This window comes from Melospiza melodia, chromosome 20, assembly GCF_035770615.1.
Source record: "Melospiza melodia melodia isolate bMelMel2 chromosome 20, bMelMel2.pri, whole genome shotgun sequence".
Classification (NCBI taxonomy): Eukaryota; Metazoa; Chordata; class Aves; order Passeriformes; family Passerellidae; genus Melospiza; species Melospiza melodia.
Window position 1 is genome coordinate 10755406 of NC_086213.1, and position 22909 is coordinate 10778314.

At 52.8% G+C, this 22909-nt stretch overlaps 1 protein-coding gene across 1 annotated transcript in view; it reads right to left on the bottom strand.

The window, feature by feature from the left end:
- MYO18B (myosin XVIIIB) overlaps positions 1 to 22909 on the bottom strand; it is a 64926-nt gene that overhangs the window by 35585 nt on the left and 6432 nt on the right. Inside the window, exons 9-25 of the mRNA XM_063172951.1 lie at positions 21882 to 22080; positions 20517 to 20659; positions 19126 to 19226; positions 18659 to 18722; positions 17068 to 17212; positions 12966 to 13130; positions 11002 to 11092; positions 9674 to 9866; positions 9009 to 9089; positions 7919 to 8066; positions 7640 to 7799; positions 6342 to 6525; positions 4840 to 5032; positions 3950 to 4059; positions 2244 to 2309; positions 810 to 938; positions 306 to 449 (exon numbers count right to left, since the gene is read on the bottom strand). Coding sequence (XP_063029021.1) covers positions 306 to 449; positions 810 to 938; positions 2244 to 2309; positions 3950 to 4059; positions 4840 to 5032; positions 6342 to 6525; positions 7640 to 7799; positions 7919 to 8066; positions 9009 to 9089; positions 9674 to 9866; positions 11002 to 11092; positions 12966 to 13130; positions 17068 to 17212; positions 18659 to 18722; positions 19126 to 19226; positions 20517 to 20659; positions 21882 to 22080 — 2316 coding nt within the window. The remainder of the gene's footprint in view (positions 1 to 305; positions 450 to 809; positions 939 to 2243; positions 2310 to 3949; positions 4060 to 4839; positions 5033 to 6341; positions 6526 to 7639; positions 7800 to 7918; positions 8067 to 9008; positions 9090 to 9673; positions 9867 to 11001; positions 11093 to 12965; positions 13131 to 17067; positions 17213 to 18658; positions 18723 to 19125; positions 19227 to 20516; positions 20660 to 21881; positions 22081 to 22909) is intronic.

The window sequence follows — 22909 nt, forward strand, 5'->3', positions numbered from 1 at the left end:
TGTAATGAACATTTGCACGCGCTTTTCTCTAATGAATTATTGTTTTTCATTCTTTTCTGGAGGAGGAGAGATTTGATGGACTGTTGGTTTGTCCAGTGTCATTGGAGAGGTGGCACTGTCATCCTCCAATCCACTGTCAATAGTTTTTGGAAAATCTATAAACTTTTGGAAAGTCTATAAACATTGGAGTCAGAAACTAAACTTCCCTTCTTTTTACCTTGGAGATTCCAGCATGTGTGTCATCTCATTTCGTGTCCTAGAGTGACATTGTCCTGTCCTGTCCCATCCCAGCCCTTGGCACTCACCTCCTTGGCACGGAGCTGCTCCTCAGCGAGGTTCACACTGAGCAGGGGCCTCAGGTGGCCCAGCAGCTGCCACCAGGGCCAGTGCCTGACTGCCTGGAACACCTGCAGGTTCTTCTGGATGCAGCGGATGGCCAGGCGCTGGATCTGTGGGGACACAGCAGGGGTGACCTCCACCCAGCCAGGGAGCACCGGGCTGGGACACCAGGCTGGACAGGGAAAGGTGGCAGAGGAGCTCAGGGATGGCAGGGACACCAGGCTGGACAGGGAAAGGGGCAGAGGAGCTCAGGGATGGCAGGGACACCAGGCTGGACAGGGAAAGGTGGCAGAGGAGCTCAGGGATGGCAGGGACACCAGGCTGGACAGGGAAAGGGGCAGACGAGCTCAGGGATGGCAGCACAGTTTCTCATGGCTGCAAGGGAAAGCCTCAAGGAGCTCAAAGAGCTGTTATTTGGGTGCCATATCCCAGGTGTGGGCTCAGGTGTCCCCAGCCCACAGGAAGGGTACCTTCAGTCTCTTGAACTTCTGGCGGCTGAGGAAGCCCTTGCAGGCAGCCTGGAGCAGAGTCATCTTCTGGGCTATCAGCTTGTCCCGCTGCTTCTCCAGCCTGGAGATCACCCCCGGCTTCAGGAACACCTGGCAGCAAGGAACGGGTGACACAGCCCAGGTCAGGGCTGGAAACTCTCCCTCCTCCTTGAGAGAGGCATCGACCATCACAAGGCGCAATTTCTCAAAACTTTTCCTGTGGGATGCTGCCTGTTCCCCTCCACTGTGGGGATGGAGGGATGGGATGGGATGGGATGGGATGGGATGGGATGGGATGGGATGGGATGGGATGGGATGGGATGGGATGGGATGGGATGGGATGGGATGGGATGGGATGGATACCTCCACTGACAGAGGATTCTAACAGGTGACACACAGATACACACGGGTAACAGCAATGATGTGTTACAATAGCAAAACCAAAATAAACCAGATTGTTTTCTTTCTCTGAACTGGTCAAAAACGCCTCAGAAATTACAGAGATTTGCTGATGCCGTCAAACCCAAGCCAGTATTGATCTCCGAGTGTCTGAAGTGTCTCTGGGTCACTGCTGGGAGAAGCTCCTGGAATCCAGGATTGGATTTGCAAAGCCCAGCTTTAATAACTCTGAGTGACCCGGGCAAGGCCAGGGCTGTGCTGAGAGAGCTGCATTTTAACCAAATTGAATCACAGCACAACCCCAAGGAAAGCGGCTCTCTCATGCGCCGATGCCATGATTGCTCCACCACCCATTCCATTGCCTCGTTAATGTCTGAATTAACTCCCCAGCCCTGCGAGTTTCACAGCTGGTACAAAATCAATGCTCAAAGCGACAGCAAAGCGAACCCGGCCCTAACGAAATGTGACCGGGGCTGCCACCGTGCTATTGATTAAGAACGAGGCTTCCAGAGAGGAGATAATTACAAACTGCACAGTGCAGGATAAAAAGAAAGTCATTTTGCTCCACGGAACCGTTCCGTGAATTCTTTCTTTACAAACTCCACAGCTGAAGGCAAGCGCGCACGTGAAATTAATTTTTCTTTCAGATCATCGCACTGAAGCTCAAATGTGGTTGCTGTGACAGTTCCTGCTCTGCAGCAAACCCCACGAGCTGCCCAAGCCGCCTTCACTCCCAGGAGACATCAATGGTAATTAGGGACTTAAATACCATCAGGGGCTGGCTGGGTTTTGGTAATTAGGTACAGGATTTACCCTGGGTTCTGCTTTCAGATGAGAATTACGAGGTTTTGCTCTGATATTTAGCGAGTCTCGGTTTCCCAGCCCACCTGGTGCCACGTGCAGCAGTGGATGAGAGCCTTTGTCACCAATTTGGGGAGCTTTGGGCTGCTGGGGAGCCTGGCATGGGGCTGTGCCCACACACACAGAGCAATGGGGAGGCAGGGCACAGTCTGGTACCTGGGTGCGTCCTATGGCAACGCTCTTCTTCTCCAGATCCAGCGCCTGGAACAGCTCCTCGATGGCCTGCACAGAAGGGACAGATCATGGGACTGCTGAGGGAACACCCACACCCTGCTGGGGGCTGCTGAAACGGGGTGCAGAGAGCCCCAGCCCTCGTGGGCACCCAGTGAGGGTTCATCCAGCCCTGCCCTCCTTTCCTCCTCCCCTTGCAAAACCCAGTCCCAGTGCAAGGACGTTCCTCCCCCTGAGGTTTTCAGCAGGATGGGGAGCAGAGTTCTGCAGCTGCAGGTGAGATTTTCCTCCTTTTGCTGCCATCCCTGTTCTGGCAGAGCCTTGGTGCACGGGCAGGAGGTGACACAGGGGACAGTGCCTGTGTCAGAGCACTCAGTGCTCCCCTCCTGCCCACCTCGCCAGCAGCTCGTCCCATGGAGCCAAAAACAGGGGTGAGCTCTCCCCTGAGCCCACAGCACCGAACTCCTGGAGGATTCAAGCAGATTACCCCAAGGAGAAGCCTGAACTCAATTACTCCAAGCTTTGGACCCGAACATGAACAAAACAGCAGCAACACCAGCCACTCCATCGGGGCAGCCACGATGGATGGATGGATGGATGGATGGATGGATGGATGGATGGATGGATGGATGGATGGATGGATGGATGGATGGATGGATGGATGGATGGATGGATGGATGGTTTGAAAGCCCCAGGGCTGCAGAAATAGTAACAAAAATCCTCTGCTAACACCTCACTCCACACAACATCATCTCACCTCCTCCCTGAAGGACAAACCCACAGAAGGAATACTCCACCACGGACCCAGGAGCGGCAGGATCGCACCCCTGGCCTCACCAGCAGCCGTGCAAGGAGGGCATGGAGCACAGCAGGGAATGAGATGCGGATCACAGAGCACAACCACCGTGGTGAGGAACCAGCAGAGCTGTGGCTGTGCCTGTTCTGGTGGCACTGATGGGACCAGGAGAGGTGCAGGGCTGTGCAGGACAGTCCCAGCCCAGCACAAACACAGCTCTTGCTGTCCCCTCACAGCTGAGCCTCCCTCCTGCTCCAGCAGCCAGGTTCATGCTGTGTCCCAGGCAGCATTTCCCAGCTGACAAACCCTGGTGGCAGCGAGCTCCGGGGAGGATGGGATTTTCCAAATCCCCTGCTTACACGCTGCTGACAAGGCACCCTCTGCCTCCGACAGCATTTCATGGCGATATTGACCTTTCCCAATTGTCAGACTTGTCTTATTAAATCCCGAGGTCTTAACTGCCTTTGCACATGCTGGCTGCAGTTTGCACAACACAGCACGCGCCCAGCTTTAATTCAGCTCCTCTCAGCTCTTGGTGGCTCATCCACAGCCTTATTCCAAGCATGGCTTTGTGCTGGTTTTGCTACAAATTTACTCGGAAACAAATAAAACTGGCAGGTGTCCAGATTCCCTCCTGTGCTCTTTTGGCTTTCAGCATCACAGGGTGAGGTGAGGTGTCACCCCAGGTGATGCGGATGATGCCCAGTGCTCGAAAGATTCCACAGTCCCTGCTTTCTTGAGTTTCTGGGAATGTTTCCTGGCTTGCCCTCGGGTTTTTGGGGAGCCAAGGAGAGGGACTGGGCCACAGCAATGCCCACATCCTCCTCCCAGCTCTGGCATCACCACAGCCCCACTGGGGGTCTCAGCCCGTGCCCCCCCCCAGCCCAGCACACACCTTGCTCTCATCTGGCACCTCATAGGCAGAGTTGTGCTTCTTCATCACCTCGGGAGCCAGCACCTGGAAGCGCCTGCGGAACTGGGTGAGGAGCAGCCGGTCCGAATAGCCTGGGGGCACACGGGGGCTGTTGGGGGCTGTGCCACACCCAGGGCATGATCCCAATACCCTGGGGGCACACGGGGGCTGTTGGGGGCTTCCACCACACTCAGGGCATGATCTGAATAGCCTGGGGGCACACGGGGGCTGTTGGGGGCTGTGCCACACCCAGGGCATGATCCCAATACCCTGGGGGCTGCACCACACCCAGGGCGTGATCTGAATAGCCTGGGGGCACACAGGGGGCCGCACCATGCCCAGGGCATAATCTGAATGCCCTGGAGGCACACGGGGCTTTTGGGGGCTTGCATCATACCCATTGGCACTGGCACACTGGGGAGGGACCTGCTGGGACATCCAGTGCACATCAAAGGGCACAAAAGGTTGAGGGGACATGGGTAGCTGCCATGAGAGAGGAAAACCCCATAGTCAGGGCAGGGAGATGGCACTGAGATGAGTTTGAGGTGGCCAGATGCCACCCCAGCACCTTGTGTGACACAGGACATGCCCCTGGGCCTCCTGAACTGCTCCCTGTCCCCATGGCATGGGATGTGGGCAGTGCAGGTCCAGCCTGATGCTCCACTGGAGCTGCAGCCACAGAGCTCAGGCAGGAGAGGGGCTCAGAACCCCTGCAAAAAGCAGGGATGGAAACGGAGGGGAATTTCTGAAAGGGGAATTTCTCAAGGAAGGGAGGACTCCTCGCCTGCTGGTGAGAAGCAGGTGATGAGCAAAGGCTGAGCAGGGGCAGGGAGCTGCATGTGGGACGGGCACAGGCCATGACCTGGACGTACCGACACGGTGCAGGCGCAGGGCATCCAGGAGCTGGGTCCCCTCCAGCTGTGTCCTCAGGGCCACCACGTCCAGCTGTGGGGCTGCATCTGGCGGCGCTGGGGGCCGAGGCACCGGCCCTTCCCCGCCCACCCCCGGGAGCAGGCAGTGCACAAAGTGCAGCTGGGAGCGCCGGAGGAGGTTGGTGAGGGCATCCTGCAGGGGGGCAGAGTCAGTGGGGATGGAGGGGACAAAGGGACAGCACGTGCTGGCAGTGGGAAAGGCTCCCTGTGCAGGTGCAGGGGCCAGCTCTGCGTTGGGAGCAGCCTCAGTCAGAGGGTGAACACGGGTGGTGAGCAGGACCCTTCCTCCTGGTGCGCCACATGTTCAGGTGATGGCCATAAAATGTACCAGGATTTGTAGAATCGTGGAATGGTTTGGATTGGGAGGATTAAAAACCAGTGTGGATGAGGGATGCTGGGCAGGGGGTTTGGCAGGGACAGCCACGACCCCAAAAGGGGCTGGCCAGGTACTTAGCAGAGTCTGAGCCTCAGCTCCTGAGAGAGTTTGGCCACTGAACGAGGGGTTAGAGCAGCAGGAGCCTGGCACTGCCCAGCGCCCAGGGCTGGCTACTGTCTGAGCACTTAAGAGGATTAAAGCAGCGAAGTGCTCCTGTAATCTGTGTGTGATCTGAGATCTGTGTGACATCTGAGATCTGTGTGTAAACTGTGTGTGATCTGCGTGAGATCTGCGTGTGATCTGCGTGTGATCCGTGCACGATCTGATGCTCCAAGGGGAGCTCCACTGGAGCTGCAGCCACAGAGCTCAGGCAGGAGAGGGGCTCAGAACCCCTGCAAAAAGCAGGGATAAAAATGGAGGAGAATTTCTGAATGGGCAATTTCTGAAGGAAATGTGTGTAAACTTTGTGTGATCTTTGTGAGATCTGTCTGTGATCTGTGTGAGGTCTGTGTCTAATTATCTGTGGTCTGTGTGAGACCTATGCACGATCTGAGATCCCTGCATGATTTGTGTGAGATCTGTGTGAGGCCTGTGTGACATCTGTGTGTGAGCTGTGTGTAAACTGCGTGTGATCTGAGATCCGTGTGAGATCTGTGTGAGATCAGTGTGAGATCTGCGTGAGATCTCTGCATGATTTGAGATGTGTGTGAGATCTGTGCGACATCTGTGTGCAAACTGTGTGAGATCTGTGTGTGATCTGAGATCTGTGTAAAATCTGTGATCTGTGTATAACCTGTGCACAATCTGTGTGAGATCTGTGTGTAAATTGTGCGAGATCTGTGCACGATCTGTGTGCCATAAGTGCCTGATCTCTCTGCCCGGGGGGCTCTCCCTGAGTGCCAGCAGCCCGGCACCCACAGTGGTCACATCCCCAATAGGAGCAGGCAGGATCTCCCTGCTGGGAGTGCAGACACCCCTGTAAGTGACCGTATCCAAGCCAAAACCCCCCCGGGTACCCCCACGCCGTGTGCCACCACCCCTCCATCCCGCACCCACCGCCACTCACCGCCTGCAGCTTGATCTGCGCGCACACCGACCTCTTCCTCACGGCGGCCAAGCTGCTGGAGAAGGTTTTCCTCAGGCAGGCGTTGCGGTGCAGGTTGGCCTGGGAGCGCCCCTCCAGCCCGGCCAGGGCAGGGCAGCACAGCGGAGCCTCCGCCCGAGCCCGCACCAGCTCCCGCACGGCGGATCTGCGGGATGAACACGCAGACACACACACAGACACACACACACACACACAGACACACACACACACAGACACACACACACACAGACACACACACACAGACACACACGGAGCCCTGGTCGGCATCCCGACTTCTTCCACTGGGATGCAGCACCCAGCGCCCCACATTCCAAAATTGGTGCTGTGCCGCAGACATGTTTTATGGAAAAGCCTTTCCTTAGGATTTTTCTTCCTGAGAAGCTGGGAGGCCTCAGGAACAAAATGTAAACAATGGTTATCTGCTGCTGTGGAGTGCAACAGGTGCATCTGTGATTGGCCCATGTTGGTTGTTTCTAATTAATGGCCAATCACAGTCCAGCTCTGTCTGGGACTCTGTCCGAGCCACAAGCCTTTGTTATCATTCTTTCCTATTCTATTCTTAGCTAGCCTTCTGAAGAAATCCTTTCTTCTATTCTTTTAGTATAGTTTTAATGTAATATATATAATAAAATAATAAATCAAGCCTTCTGAAACATGGAGTCAGATCCTCATCTCTTCCCTCAACCTGAGAGCCCTGTGAACACGGTCACAGTGCTGCTCTGAGGTGTGGAATAGGGTGATGGGACACCCACACCCTCTCCATCCTCCCTGGCTGGAGCATGGAGGTGTTCTCTGCTCTGTTACAGCTTCCCTGGGTTGAAGCCCAAAGCAAATGAGCCAGGAGCATGCAAGCAGAAGGTTAAAATCCCCCTGTGTGCACAGACACCTGCAGCACTTCAGTTCCCTTTCAATTCCAATTTCGTTCGCAAGGCTGCTCAAAGCAGAGGGAAAACCTGGGCAGCTGCTGGGGAAGCCCCACAGCTCTGACTTGTGCAGAGACACCTTCCACTAGCCCAGGTTGCTCCAAGCCCTTCCAACCTGGCCTGGGACACTTCCAGAGATGGAACAGGGCTTTACTACCCTCACAGCCAGGAAATTCTCCCCAGTATCCCACCTAACTCTGCCCTCTGGCAGTGGGAACCATTCCCTGCTATTCACATGTTCCACCCTCTGTCTCCAGAGCTGGGGCAGGTTTGAACTCAGGGCAGGGACACCCCCAACCCCCTCCCACGGGCACTGTGGCACCTGCTGGCACTTACACCATGGAGTTCTGCAGCACCTGGATGGCATTCTGGGCCGACAGGTTGAACTTGGCCTTGCTGACCCAGCCCGTGAGGTCGTAGCGCACGGGGGCCGTGCCCAGCTGGTGGCAGATCTCGAAGTGCAGCATCTGCTCACACCTGCGCAGGTGCCCCTCACCTGTGGCAGTGACAGCAACCCACAGAAAAACCCACAGAGGGGTTAAATCACCCACATCTCCCCAAAATCCCAAACCCAGCGATGCCAGAGGCTGGGCAGCCGAGCCGAGCCCAACTCACCGTCCTGGTGGGACGCCTTGGTGGCGAAGTAGGAGCAGAGGCGCTCAAAGGCAGTGCCATCCCCAGAGCCTGGCACCAGCACCTCCTCATCCAGGATCCACAGCAGCCCCCGGCAAGCATCCCCAGTGCTGCCCTTGAGCACCTGCGGCTGCCCAGGTGTTGGGATGGGATGTGAGAGCCTGTCTCAGTTACCCCAGTCCTTCCCCAGGTGTGTCCATCACCTCTCCTTTCCCCCTCCCTTGCCCCTGCTGGGTGCTTTCTGTCAATCTTGGCATTCAGAAGGGCATGGTGTGATTGGCAAAGTTCAAAAGATGCCTCTCAGCCCTGGGGACATTGGGCCATCCAGGCGTCATTTGTCCCCTGAGATTTCCTCCCCTCCTGTACCTGGTTGGTGAGATCCCTACCACTTCCCTCCCCATTTCCCTGGGGTTAAAAGGAACAGCAACAATTTGGTTCAGGAGTTCTGTTGGAGCTGGTGCTGCATTCAGAGGCCTGTGGGCCAGAATAAAGCTCTGGATCCAAACCCTCCATCAGAACCAACTCCTTTCCTTCACCTTGCCTTGAAGCTTCTCCACCAGAGGTAAACCTGAGCTCCTGCATGCCTGGATTCATCCCAAGCACCCAGCTGCAACATCCAGCCAGCCAAAGGTGTCTCTGAGGTGAAAACACCACAGTTGCCACCTTGGTCAAGCAGCAAGGGCCAGACGAGCCCAGGCACGTTCCATCTGGCAATATTGGTATTTAATTCCAATACCGAGGGACACGGGGGGCTCTGGCCTCCACCACAGCCTGCTCTCACCACCCAGCTGTGCCCCCAGCCCAGAGCAGACCCTCCCCAACCTGATCCAGCTCTGCACATCACCCTCAGCAGTGTCCCATCACACCAGGATGGAAGGGGTGACGGAGCACAGAGCTCGGTCAGGGAGGGTGTTTATAGTTTATAGTTTTTAAACTATAGTTTATAGTTTAAAAAGCAAAAACTCCTGCTGAATGCTGTGCCCCCCTCTCCCTGCAACACCTCAGGCTGCTCTGGGATGCTCCCACCCTGCCTCTGGAGCCCTCACTGCAGGATGCAGAGGGGACAGGGTACCTGGGAGCAGCTCAGGTCGATGATGGACAGCGTGGCCAGCGGAGAGCGCTCTGGAAGATCAAAAGACACCTCAACATTTTCCTGGAAAACATCATTTAAAAGCTTGTTTCAGTCATGGGGTGGCATCTGGAAGTCTTCACCACCAGGGAAGGGCACATCTATCCTCACTCATTGATGTCTGTGTTAAACCATAGGAATTCAGCTCCTTTCCCAGGGCTGGAGGCATTACGGTAACTCCTTCAAGCCTATAATAAGTTCATCTCTGCCTGTAGGTTTCTCAGCAGCTTATTTCTGCAATAATTTATCATTTTCCTTTCTATCCTCTATTATTCATCACCTGAGGAAAAAGTCAGCTGCGCCAACAGAAGGCACAAAGTCTGCTGAGCTGCAGCGAGCGTATAATAGAATTCCAAAATGGTTTGAGTTGGGAAAAATCATCTCATCCCAACAACCCTGCCATGGCAGCTTCCACAAAGATGCCAAGAGAGCAGAAATAGCCAAGAGGGTTCAGAATTGGGGCGGGGGGTGGGGAGAGAGGCTCCCACAGCCCTGCTGCAGCCCTCCCAGCAAAGCCCCCAAGTTATTCACTCACACCACAGCAGGACATGGGGACCCCAGGGCACAAAGGCAGCTCCCAGGAGCTGCTCCCAAGCCCTGCTCCTCACCTCTCTGTACCTCTCTATCTCCCTCAGGAAGGTTTTCTCATAGAAGAGCCCCTGCAGCCTCTCCTGGACGTAGTTGTGGCACAGCTCCTCGAAGGTGGCCGCTCGCTCGCGCCGCTGCTGCCGCGGGCTCTGGAAGCCAGGGGTGTCCACGATGGAAATGGAGCCCATGGAGAGGTGCTGGGAGGAGAAGGACCTGGGGAGAGCCACACACAGCACCAGGATTTACCCACAAATGGCAGCAGAGTGGTGCCAGCTGAGCCCTCACAGTGCTACAGGAGCCACTGCAGTCCCCAGTGCCAACACTGCAGCCTCAGCTCTCTTCAGAGAGCGGCGCAGACAACTTCCCAAAGATTTTTTTCTGGAGAAGCACAGAGAGAAGAAAAAAAAAAAAACCAATTCTTCTCTCTATTCTCTACTCCCATTATTTTTACACATGGAAAATGTGTTTAGAAAATTATTTACCTAATGTGTTAAGAAAATTCTTTACCTAAAATAATTTAATTTATTAAACACCAGTGAAAATTGTTTTGTTTCCTTAGCCAATTGAGCCAAACCTGTACCTAAGTGTCTGGAGACAGTCACAAGATTTTCTTTAGTATATATCTTTAGTATAGTATAGTATTGTTATAGTAGTTTTTTTGAGCTAAGTCTTAAGCTTTTGGAGGTCTATAACACACTCAAGATAGCTCAGCTACCTTTGGAGGCATAAAAATCAGCAGGATGGCTTCTGTTGCAGTGTTGGAAACAAAAAGGTTTAATAAAAGGCAAAATAACAAACAGAGAAAAACTGGGCCAGGTGCAAGAGGTTCTTGCTCTTGGTAAAACACCTTACAAAAGCAATTAGTTTCTTTGTTCACTTCTTTTTCTAGTAAATTGCTTAGGTGGGGCTTTTTGGCTCTTGTCTAATTAGCTATTTTTAAGTTTGAGGTGAAGTCCCCTAGGCCTATAAGGTGGCTTTTTCACCTAATCAAGGAGAGAGAGAAACTTCTAGTCTTCTTTCCTTTTTGAGGGGACAAAGGCTAGTTTTGTCACAGAGGGCACACTCCTATATAGTATCATTTTAGTATAATTATAATATTAATATAATATGGTATCGTTTTAATAAAGCAATCGTTCAGCCTTCTGAATCAATATCAAATGCCAATCAAAGTCAAATGTCAAACATTCCCTGCACTAGGGGCTCCCTCCATTCTACAATACCAGCGCCACTCCCACGTATGGATTTTCACACAGCTGCCTGTTTTTACAGCAGGAATCAGCCACATGCTCCTTGCCCCTGGGGAAGGGGCTGCCACCCCCAGCCCCAGCTCCCAGCAGCTCCTTGGTACCTGTTGATGAGCGAGACCACAGCAGCAAAGAGCTCCTCGTAGAGCCCCGAGGCCATTCCCTCCACACACTCCACTCCCGTCATCTTCAGCCCTGGCAAAGGGAAGAGCAGGAAACAATTTTATTTCCAGCCAGGTGGGATCTGGGATTCCCTGGGTTGTGGTGCAGGAGAACCCACACAGCTCCACAGCACATCCCCTGGCCTGCCCTCAGCTCTCGTGGATTTAAGGAATACAACCATGTCAAAAGTCCCCTCCTCGGGTTCTTGCTTTTATCAGGATGACTTGCAGGGCCCAGCTGGAATTCTGCTGCTACCATGGAATCATCAAGGTTGGAAAAGACCTCCGAGATCGTCAAGTCCAAGCTTTAAGGAGCGTGGGAAGGCTGACCTGAAATCCAGGCAATATCTCACCCTCCCACTTCACACATGCTGGGTCTACCTCCATGAATCAGAGCCATACACTAATTTAAGGTTTCTGGTGGCTCAGCAGCACAATCCCTGCTCCAGATCTCTTTGCAGGACACAGGTGCTCAGAGCACAACACCAGCTAATTTGTGGAGTTTGAGGATTCCCCCCTTTTTCTAGGCAGAAATCTCACAGCATTTAAGCCACATCACTTATCTGAATTCATCTCATTTCACCTGTCCCTAAGGAGGGTCAGGCAGGGGCAGCTGGAGAGCTGAGGGCAGTGATGTGACACAGCACAGTTAATGATTTTATTAATTTTAAGACCTACCTGGGCCTCTCAGCCTGAGAAAAACAGAACAATTTGCTTCACCCCTCCCTGTCCCCCAGAAACAAAGGGGAAAGGTGATATGGGAGACATATATGTAGATGAAAACTCAGAATTTTGGAAGCATGTAATGTACTTAGGTGGGTGGAGGAAAACAGAAATATATATGTATAAAATATGTATATTATATATTTTTAATATATCTATTTATATGTAATATTTTATACATATTATGTGGTATATGTAATATATATTATATTATGTTTTTCATATATTATACATAATTATATGTTATTATATGTTATTATATATTATTATATATTATATAGTAAGAGATATAAATACATAATGATATATTTAACAAATATGCAAATTGCAGAACACAGTTTTTAACAGGAATGTAACTTGCAAGGTAGAGACAACTTGTAACAGAACACGTAAGAATTTAGTCTCTAGGTAAAGACCATAAAGATAACTCAGTAAAACAAGGCTCAGGTGCTGTTGAAACCCATAAAGCAGAACCTTTCATTTAAGGAGCCAGCAAGAACCAGGCTCCTGGTTTTGGCCTGAGAGAAAGCCAAACCTCCACTGTGCCTGCCCAGAAGAAAAAGCAGCAAACATTGACAAAGATGAAGTTACTTCATCGAGGAAGATGATGTTGCTTCATCAAAAACACCCACCAGGACCACCAGGAAGCGTGGCACCACCAAAAACTCTGGGTGGTGAATGGGCAGGCAGGGAGGTGTGGGCTTGGGGGCTCAATGTGTGTTTAAACCTGAAATCTATCTCACCTGTCTCAGAAATTTTGGTGGAAACACCTCCCCATGCTCCCAGCTGCAATAAACCACATCCATGCATCCCAGCTGCAATAAACCACACCCATGCTCCCAGCTGCAATAAACCACACCCATGCATTCCAGTTGCAAATAAGCCACACCCATGCTCCCAGCTGCAATAAACCACACCCATGCATCCCATCAGGTATAAACCACACCTATGCATCCCAGCTGCAATAAGCCACACCCATGCTCCCAGCTGCAATAAACCACACCCATGCATCCCAGCTGCAATAAACCACACCCATCCATCCCAGCTGCAATAAACCACACCCATGCATCCCAGTTGCAAATAAGCCACACCCATGCTCCCAGCTGCAATAAACCACAGCCGCTTTACAGTTTTAAATTGTAAACTCCTTATTCCACAAATGAAAGGGATGGGGATAGCGGTACCTGGCGGGCTCTCCTCTGCCTGGGGCCGTCCCCGCGCTGTCACCTGCGCCAGGATGTGCCTCAGGTGATGTTTGAAGACGGCGCTGCCGAGCTCCTCCACGTCGCAGCCCAGCACCTCGGCAGCGCGGCTGGCGCTCTCGAACCTCAGGAACTGCTTCCTGCCCACTGCGGAGGGGCACGGGGGGCTCAGCATCACCAAAACGCCCCCTCGTGCACCCCCAAAATCAAAACGGTCCAAAGGGGACCAGGCGAACCACAGGACATCAGAGTTTCAGCAGAGCAGAGCAGCAGATGTGCTGGTGGGAGCTGATGGGATTAGGAAGCAATCCCTGGAAATCCGGGATCACCTTTCAGGGTCCCAGCAGTGTTTGCTGTCCCTGCAGGCGGGAGCAGCAGTTCCTCCCCTCGAGCAGACACGGCTCACAGCCGGTGATAACGATCCCAGCTTAATGATTTAAATCAATAGGGAAGTCATCTGCAGGGTTAATCCTTTTACAAATCCAGAGCAGAAAGGTGCTGTGGGGGAAGCCAGGCAGCACAGCTCACAAACACAGAGGGATGAGCAAAAACAGGAGAAGCCAAAATCACCCAGAGACCTCAGGGTGGCACTTTGGGTGCTGGATGAGGAGCTCGGGCGGCTCACAGCTAAAATGGGCCCTTAAAACACAGCTGGAGGCTGGTGGCAGGGAGAGGGTGTGGATGGAGAGTGAGAGGTGCCCACACCCTGGGAAGCTCCATGGGAACCCTCTCCTGGCTGAGGGGAAGCACAAAGCAGGGCTGGAGGGCTGGGGGTGCTTCATGGATCAACCCCCTTCTCCCTGCCCCTTTGATCCTTCCCCAGTATTTCACTGCTGACTGAAGGACTCCAACATCAAGGGCTGTGCTGAAGGAGGCAGGGGAATTGCCTCAACACTCCAGGCTTTGATTTATTCTGTTTCCACTTGTTCCTGTCTGAGCTGGCTGGACGGACGCTGATTCCTGTCAGACGCTAAAGCTCTGCCTGACGGGGAGGTGGAAGGGCTGGGGGGGCTGGACAGACCTGGCTGAGATCCCACACTGCCCATTTCTGCACCCCACACTGCTCCAGCATCCCAAAGTGCCCATTCCAGCACCCCACACTGCCCATTCCAGCATCCCTGGAACAAACAAGAAGGTCCACTCATCCCTGGCACCCCCAGACACCATTTTAGCCTCCATGAGCTATAACCAGCAGCTCCACACGGCTCTCCTGAGTGTGATGTGACCATGGAAAACTCGCTGACTTTAACACCTGAAGGGAATTACTTTGGCCCAGGCAATATTTAAGAGAGGCAGAAGGAAAACACGGGGTCAGCACTCACGGGGGCGGCTCAGCCTCTCCTGCTGCAGCCCCAGCCCATTTCCAAACTGCTCAATGCCCAATTTCCTGGGTTCCCAGGCCATGATGCCACAGGGGTGGGTCTGTGCCGGGCCACAGAGCTCAAGCACTCACCCTGGGCTATTGCTGGTGCTCTCACTGACCCCAAAATTCCCCCCTGGCTGTCTCAGTGCTCCTGTCCCTCCTGCTGCCCCTGACCTCTGCAGGGTTTGGGGCAGCTCAGTGTCCCCCACCTGAGCAGCAGGTCCCAGCCCTCGTGTCCTGTGGTTTTCCTGCATCCAGAGGAGTTCTGGAGGTTGGATTTGCAGCAGCCAGGGGGTTTGGAGTGAGTCCTGACACAGCTGTGGCACCAGCAGGGCTGGAATGGCAGCCACCACCATTACAGGTGCGTGCTGGGGAGCCCGCAGAGAGCTGGGAGCCACAAAGCTTTATTCTGATATCCTGATATTGTGATATTCTGATGTCAGGCAGCAAAAGGACAGCGTGAGAGCGAGCTGAACGCCGCCCCCGCTGCGCCCCAAACCTCCCTTCAGCTTACAGGGACAGCAAATAAATTAAACCAGGGGATTTTCTGCAGCCCACAAAGGGACTGGAGCACTCAGGTGAATGGTGCCCGGGGTGCCCTGCTGGCCTCCAGCTGCCAGGCTGCTCTGCTAATAAAAGAGCCGCTCTAATACGTTTCAAAGGCAGCTGGGATGGAGCAGAAGGAGCTTTTGAAATTCAGCCTTTTCTTCTCAGCGTTTTTTTTTTTGTAGCTGCAAATGCATTTTCCACCCCCAGCCAGGGAGAGGTGGTGCTGTTCCCTCCTGGTTTATTCCTGCACAAACGGAATGGGTGAGGAGAGAAGGGGAAAAGGTGCCTTTAACCCACACTGGGGCCCGTTTAACACGTGCCAGGGCAGGGGATGTGCCTGGCTGAGCTCCTGAATGCCCTGGAAAAGCAGTGCTGAGCCTCCCTTTGGTGAGATTTCAAGGAGAGGATTTGGAATACACAACATCAAAGGGCATGAAAGAGGAAGGGAAGAGATGGCTATCGGGAGACAGGTTTAACCACATTAAAAGAGTCGTCGCCCCCACTGAGACTCTTGCTCCACCCGGCTTTGATCCATTTTTTATCCATATTTCCTTTCATTTCTCCCCTTTTGTTGACACGCGGCGGGGGAATCGATACCAGAGTGAGCGACACTGAGACATGATCTGCTTGTTAATCCCACACCAGAGAGTGCTCAGAGCCCTGCCTGGGTCTGCTGCTCCCATTCCTGCTCAGAGAATGGAGCAGCATTTGTTGTGCACAGAATTCCCTCTCAGGCTGATTTACTGAGGACAGAATGTGCAGGAAGTCTGAGCAAAGCAAAGCTCCTTGTGACCACCCCTCCACCTGCCACTGAGCTGGGCACTCCCAAAATGAGACACATCTCCAAAATCTGCTCTCCTGAAAGCCCACAGGGATGAAAGACTCAAAATTTTTGGCCGAAAGCCTTCTGACACTCACGACACGTAGGGTCATCTATAAAAGCTGGAAGGGCATTAAGGTAGATGGAGATGAGGAAAGAGAATACCAGAAAAAAGGAGGAGAAAAGAGAACTCACTGTAAGTCATGACAGCATCTATCCTTTTAAAATAATTAATAAATGATTAATGGCATAAATTACCATAAGATGTGTTATGACATGTTGCAGAGACATTTATAAATGTCTGTGCCTTAGTTTATGGCAGCCTTTATTCAGTCCTCATAAATTGAAGGGTGTAAATCAATGTGGCTGCCTCTGAAATGGGTTAGAGCACGTCCTAAAATCATTTGTAAGGGATAAGGCAATTTCTACCCATCCATATTAGCAAAGTCTCTATAAATACAATCTTCATCCAGACACAGCCTGTTATAATTCAGTTACTGTGGTAGACACTCAAGAGATGATGAACTTAGTGAAATTAGTGCTACCTGGAGCTGTCCCTTCGTGGTGTCATTGGGAACAATGTGCCAACAAAGGAGTCACCCACCCCAGTCCTTCCCAAGGAGCTGGCGTGATGTGACGCCCTGTCACCATCACATTTTCTGAAAAATCCTCTTTGCCCAGGATTCTTCTCCTGGGAAGCTGAGGAGCCTCAGAGAAAAAGGAAAACAATATCATCTCACTTGCTTCTGCTGTGTTTTGCTGCTTTGGAATGTGGAAAAAATGAAAACAATATCATCTCATTTGCTTCTCCTGTGTTTTGCTGCTTCGTAATGTGGTTGGAGATTGTTTATCCAACATGCAAATTTTTTTAACTTAAAGACCAATCACAGTCAGGCTGTGTCGGGACTCTGGAAGGAATCAGGAGTTTTTCATTACTATCTTTTAGCCTTCTGTCTGTATCCTTTCTCTATTCTTCAGTATAGTTTTAGAATACCATTCTTTTACAGAATATAATAACACAAAACAATAAATTACCCTTTTAAGAACATGGAGTCAGATTCATCCTTTCCCCTCTTCATCAGGGGACCCCAAAAACACCACAACACCCAGCAGCCCCTTTCCTGTCCCCATGTGGCAAGGACAGAGCTGCTCCAGAAGCAGGGAGGACACCAGCAGGACATCCCACCTCCCACCATGCAGGAAGAGCAAGGAAGAACTTAGAGCCACCAAAAAACAGAGCAACCTTGGGATGAGCACCATCACCAAGCACTGATCCCCGCCAGGACACGCCACCCTCCCTTCCCAAGCACAGATACAAGGTGTGAGGGAAGCAGAGGCAGGATTTCCCTCACCTTTGCAGGCTCCAGCAGCTCCCAGGTGGTAGATTCCAGCCAGGACTCGCCACACGGCCGCCTGCTCCTCCGCGGTGATGCCCAGCGTGCCCATGGCAGCCCGGAGCTGGGAGAAGGCCACCAGGGCTCTCTGCTTGTCCTCAGGCTGCAGGGGACAGAGACAGGGCTGTCACTGCCTCTGCTGGGCACCGTGCCCGACACAAGGGATACAGAAACCATCAGGACAGCAAGGGAACCTTAGAAAATTAGGAGCAAGTGGTGAAGCTACCAGCAGGTGTCACGGACGTATTTTCTGAAAAATTCCTTTGCCAGGATCTTTTCTCCTGAGAAGCTGGGAAGCTTCAGCTTCTCCATGTTTTCCTGCTTTGGAATGTGATTTGGAGAACTGTTTACCCAGCATGTGAATTGTTTCTATTGATGACCAATCACAGCCAGCTGCGTCGGGACTCTGGTCAGTCACAAGATTTTACTGTTTGTCCCTTTTCTTTGCTAGCCTTCTGATGCCTCCTTTCTCTTTCTTTACTATAGTTAGTTTTAGTATAGTATAGTTTTAGTATATCTTTATGATATTATATATATGGTATGATACTATATGATATATATAATATATATGATATGATATGATATATGGTATGATATTATATTATATTATATTATGTTATATTATATTATATTATTACATTACATTAGATATAATTATTATATATAATAATATATAATAATATATTATAATATAATATAATATAATATAATATAATATAATATAATATAATATAATATAATATAATATAATATAATATAATATAATATAATATAATATAATATAATATAATATAATATAATATAATATAATATAATATAATATAATATAATATAATATAATATCAGCCTTCTGAAACATGGAGTCAAGATTCTCATCTCTTCCCTCATCCTGGGGACCCTCAAACACCCCCACAGGCAGGTTCCTTGGGTGCCTGTGAAAGGAGGGTAAAACCCCATCTCTGAGCCCAAATCTGCTGCATCAGCAGGGTCAGGATCTTGCTGTGCCCTCCCCGGAGCTGCTGCTCCAGCAGTCAGTTCCTTTGGCTGCCAAAGTGGAGCAGGAGCTCCCTAATGAAGATGGAATATTGGATTCATCAGTAGATGATGTAACTGCAAATTGCTGCGATTCATCCCAGCACTTTTGGCTCGTGGACAGTCTGCTGGGGCTCTGCAGACAGCTCAGACTAATGAGGGGCTGGAGGTGGGAGTCAGCTGTGGAGCTTTAACCCCTGAAATTCACATTCTGGGCTGCCCAAAGGATGCTCTTGTCCCTTTTGCTGCAGGGGAACTTGAGGGGTAGATGACCCTGGAGCAGCAGAACCTGGTCCCAGGGTGGCTGTGGCATCCCAGCCCCAGCAGAGGGGTGCTGGGGGGGCTGCTTGGGCAGACCCTTCTCACATCCCAACATCCCCTCCCTCCCCTCCAGGCTCCCAGTACAGTGGCATCATCATGAGACACCCAGGAACCAGGGAATCCACATCATCCTCCAGCTCATGGTGACAAAGAGGGTGCCCTGCACCATCCCACCCCAGGATTTCCCTCTCCCTACCTTTGTGAAGGGCTTGATCCCAAAGGAATTGCTCTCAGCCACCTGGTGCAGGTGCAGCATCGTCCTGGGAGTAGTCACAAAAAAATATGAGAGTTAAACTCCCTCCTTGGCTGCCCTCAGCCCTCCCCAGCCACCATCTGAGGGACCTGGATGGGACAGGCCACCACAGCACTGCCCCACACAGGGACATCAGCTGAAGCCTTCTCCTGGGGACACAGCCTGGTGGGAGCCAGAAGCGAGGGTGAAAGGGATCTCTGTGTCATTATCACCCCAATTTCAGCTTTAGTCGAGGGGCAAAAAAGCACCAGGAAATTCCCTTGTTTAATAGAAAATCTCTCTGGATGCAGAAAGACCCCATTGTTCTCACAATCCCTTATCAGGGGAGGTCTCAAAACCCCACTGATGGAGGAAATTTGGGTATAAAGGATGGGGAATATCCCTGGGCAGCCCAGGGCTGTCTCACCCACCTCTCTGCCACATCCAGCCCTGCCAGCAGCAGTGGGAAGATGTTGAAGCTGCTCTCTCCTTCAGGCTGCTGGGCAACACGGGCCCTCTCCAGCAGCAGGGTCTGGGGAGGGAAAAGGGGACAGGGAGATGGGAAAGGGGACAGGGAGATGGAAAAGGGACAGGGAGATGGAAAGGAGACAGGGAGATGGAAAAGGGGACAGGGAGATGGAAAAGGGACAGGGAGATGGAAAAGGGGACAGGGAGATGGAAAAGGGGACAGGGAGATGGAAAAGGGACAGGGAGATGGAAAAGGGGACAGGGAGATGGAAAAGGGGACAGGGAGATGGAAAAGGGACAGGGAGATGGAAAAGGGGACAGGGAGATGGAAAAGGGACAGGGAGATGGAAAAGGGACAGGGAGATGGAAAAGGGGACAGGGAGATGGAAAAGGGACAGGGAGATGGAAAAGGGACAGGGAGATGGAAAAGGGGACAGGGAGATGGAAAAGGGGACAGGGAGATGGAAAAGGGACGGGGAGAGAGAAAGGGGACAGGGAGATGGAAAAGGGGACAGGGAGATGGAAAGGAGAAGGAGACAGGGAGATGGAAAAGGGGACAGGGAGAGGGAAAGGGACAGGGAGATGGAAAGGGACAGGGACGTGGAAAAGGGGACAGGGAGATGGGGAGATGCTCCTGGCAGCTGCCAAGAGGGAGCTGGATTTGGATTTCTCCTTGCTGGGACTCAGCTGGGTTTGGGGGCTGCTCCTCCCACCCAGGGCTGTTCAAGCAAGAGCTGAATCATGATCCAGGCATCAAGGAGCAACTTCAGTGCATAAAGCAGCACCCACGGTCCCTCTGAGCTTCCAGAGGTCTGGGCAGTGCCATGGCCACAGCAAAGATGCTGCAGCACTGGGATAAATCATTGCTTGAGCTCCAGCAAACCCAGCTCAGCTCCCCGTGGGTGCCCAGGGCAGAGCAGTGTGAAGCCCTGGTGCTCCCCAGGACACCCTCCTCCCTCAGACAAGGCCCAGGAGCACGGGCAGCTCTGATTAAAGAGCCTTTGATAAGAGCCCTGACATGATAAAAGCCCTGTGAGGCTCAGCTCCAGGCGGCCGTGAGGTGCTGCTAATGAAACGCTGAATTATACATTTCCTCATCAACATTTCATCCCAGCACTGCCCCCAGCTCCCTGCCAGGGACAGGGACAGGCTGGGGGACCCTGCCAGGCTGCTGAGAGAGATTCTGCTCATTTGGGGCCATTTGGGCACCTCTGGTTAGGAGGAGCAGGGAGCAGAGCAGGGAGCAGAGCATCACCCCTCGTGCCCAGCCTTGCAGCTCAGGGGAGGCTCATCCCCACCCCAAGGACCCCCATTTTCAGCCAGAGCCCTCCCCTGTGAGCAGTGTGACAGGTACCTGGAGGTGAGCAGCGGTGACCTGGCCAGTGGCACTGAAATCCAGCGACAGGACCATGGAGAAGCGCGTGGAGCTGCTGCTGTGCCCGGTGCTCACCGAGCCAAAGGCTCCCAGCACTGTGAACATGGCCTGGATCTTCTCCACTGCAAAAGCACCAGCAGAGCCCCCTGAGCCACCCTGCAGCTCTGGAGGAGGGGTCTCCTCCTGCCCCACCTCTGCTGCTCCATCCCAGCCCTGGGGAACTGCCCGGGCATGGGGTCAGCATCCCACAATGGGTGTCCACCGGCAGGAATGGGTTGTGTCAGCCTGCCCAGCCTGTTCCAGGCTGTCCCTCAGCCCTTTGCAAGAGCACGATGTACCCGGGAGAGCTGAGAAATCCAACCCTGCCCTCTGAAGGCGCTGCCTGCCGAGCAGCAGCGTCACCCGTAACCCGAGCAGGTGTGAAATGTGAAATCGCTGCCCCGAGCGCCGCTCCAGTGATTCCCTCCCGCTGCTCACAGATCTGCTGAGGCTGACGCGGGGACAGTGGCACTCGAGGCCACAACTGGTGCTTAGGAGCCGCCCCAGGGGACACAAATCCGGGTTTTTGTGTGGCTGTGTGTCCACAGCCTGCAAAGGCTTTTGATGAGCATCCAGTGTCATCCCTGCCCGTACCTGACACCCTGCCTGTGGGAACCCAGAACATCCCTCTGGCTCTCCAGGACCCCTGCCAGGGGGCTCAGAGACCCTGGCACAGAGCCCAAAACACCTGTGGGTGTGATTATGACCCCTGGAGCAAATTACCAACCTCATATGAAGATCAGCAAGCCATAACAGTTTAGGTAGAATAATGGTGAAGTTATCACGGGGTGGAAAAAGTAGATTTTGGGGTTTTTGGTATGGGGGTTCAGCAGGCAAGATGGAGGGAATTGGGTGTGTCCAGCCTTTCTCCTTCTTCTTATGGCCTCCATCTTCTGCTGTGATGGTAGGACTTACAGATAGGTTTAGAGTACAAGCTCACTGTCTAACATAGGTGATAGGTATTGGGAAGTAATTGTAAACTTTGTATAGGTAGTTTTTAGTATAAAGACATAACACTGCCCTGGGGACAGGCAGAGTGCCTGGAACTCTCCTGCTGGATGGACCTCAGCAGGGCAGGAGAAAGAATTTTATAGATAAGAAACAATAAACAACCTTGAGACCGAGAAATTAAGAGCTCTGACTCCTTCTTCAAGCGCCGGGCTGGGAGAAGAGACTTTGGAACTTTTCTCGGGGTCACTCTGACCAGCGAGAGATCCTGACACCTGCCCATCCCTGAGCTCCTGCCCATCCCTGAGCTCCTGCCCATACCTGTGACCCTGCCCATACCTGTGACCCTGCCCATACCTGTGACCCTGCCGTCCAGGCTGCCCGCCGTGCCCACCAGGTACTCCAGGGCTCTCTGGCAGCAGCGGGTCCTGCCAGCCCCACTGTGCCCCAGGGGCACGATGGCCTGGTCCTGCCTCTGCAGCAGCAGGTTCCTGTAGGCTCTGTGTGCCAGCGAGCAGATGTGGGGGGGGAGGTTGTCCCGCTTCCCCCTGGGAATCTGTGGGCAGGGAGAGGGTGACAGAGCACATCCCAAACTGGCTTCTCACGGAGGGAATCCTGAAGATGTTGCGCTCAGGGTGATGGTTTCTCCCCAGGGTGCAGAACCTCCCGAGTCTGAGTGCTCAGAGCTCCCCCAGCCCCAAGACCAAGCACTCCCAGAGCATTCCTGGCCATCAGGACCTTCAGAGCATCCCCGTCCCAAAACATCCCTGGTCCTGAGTGTTCCCAGAGCATCCCCGGTCCTAAACGTCCCCAGAGCAATCATAGTCCTGAATGTCCCCAGAGCATCCCTGGTCCCAAATGTCCCCAGAGTATTCCCAGTCCCAAATGTCCCCAGAGTATTCCCAGTCCCAAATGTCCCCAGAGCATCCTCAGTTCCAAACATCCCCAGAGTATTCTCAGTGCCAAATGTTCCCAGAGCGTCCCTGGTCCCAAACATCCCCAGAGCATCCCCTGTCCCAAATGTCCCCAGAGCATCCTCAATCCCAAACATCTCCAGAGCATCCTCAGTCCCAAATGTCCCCAGAGCATCCCGGGTCCCAAATGCCCCCAGAGCATCCTCAGTCCCAAATGTCCCCAGAGCATCCCGGGTCCCAAATGCCCCCAGAGCATCCCCAGTTCCCAAACGTCCCCAGAGTATCCCCAGTCCCAAACATCTCCAGAGCATCCTCAGTCCCAAATGTCCCAGAGCATCCTCAGTCCCAAACGTCCCCAGAGCATCCTCAGTCCCAAACATCCCCAGAGCATCCCGGGTCCCAAATGTCCCCAGAGCATCCTCAGTCCCAAATGCCCCCAGAGCATCCTCAGTCCCAAACACCCCCCCAAAG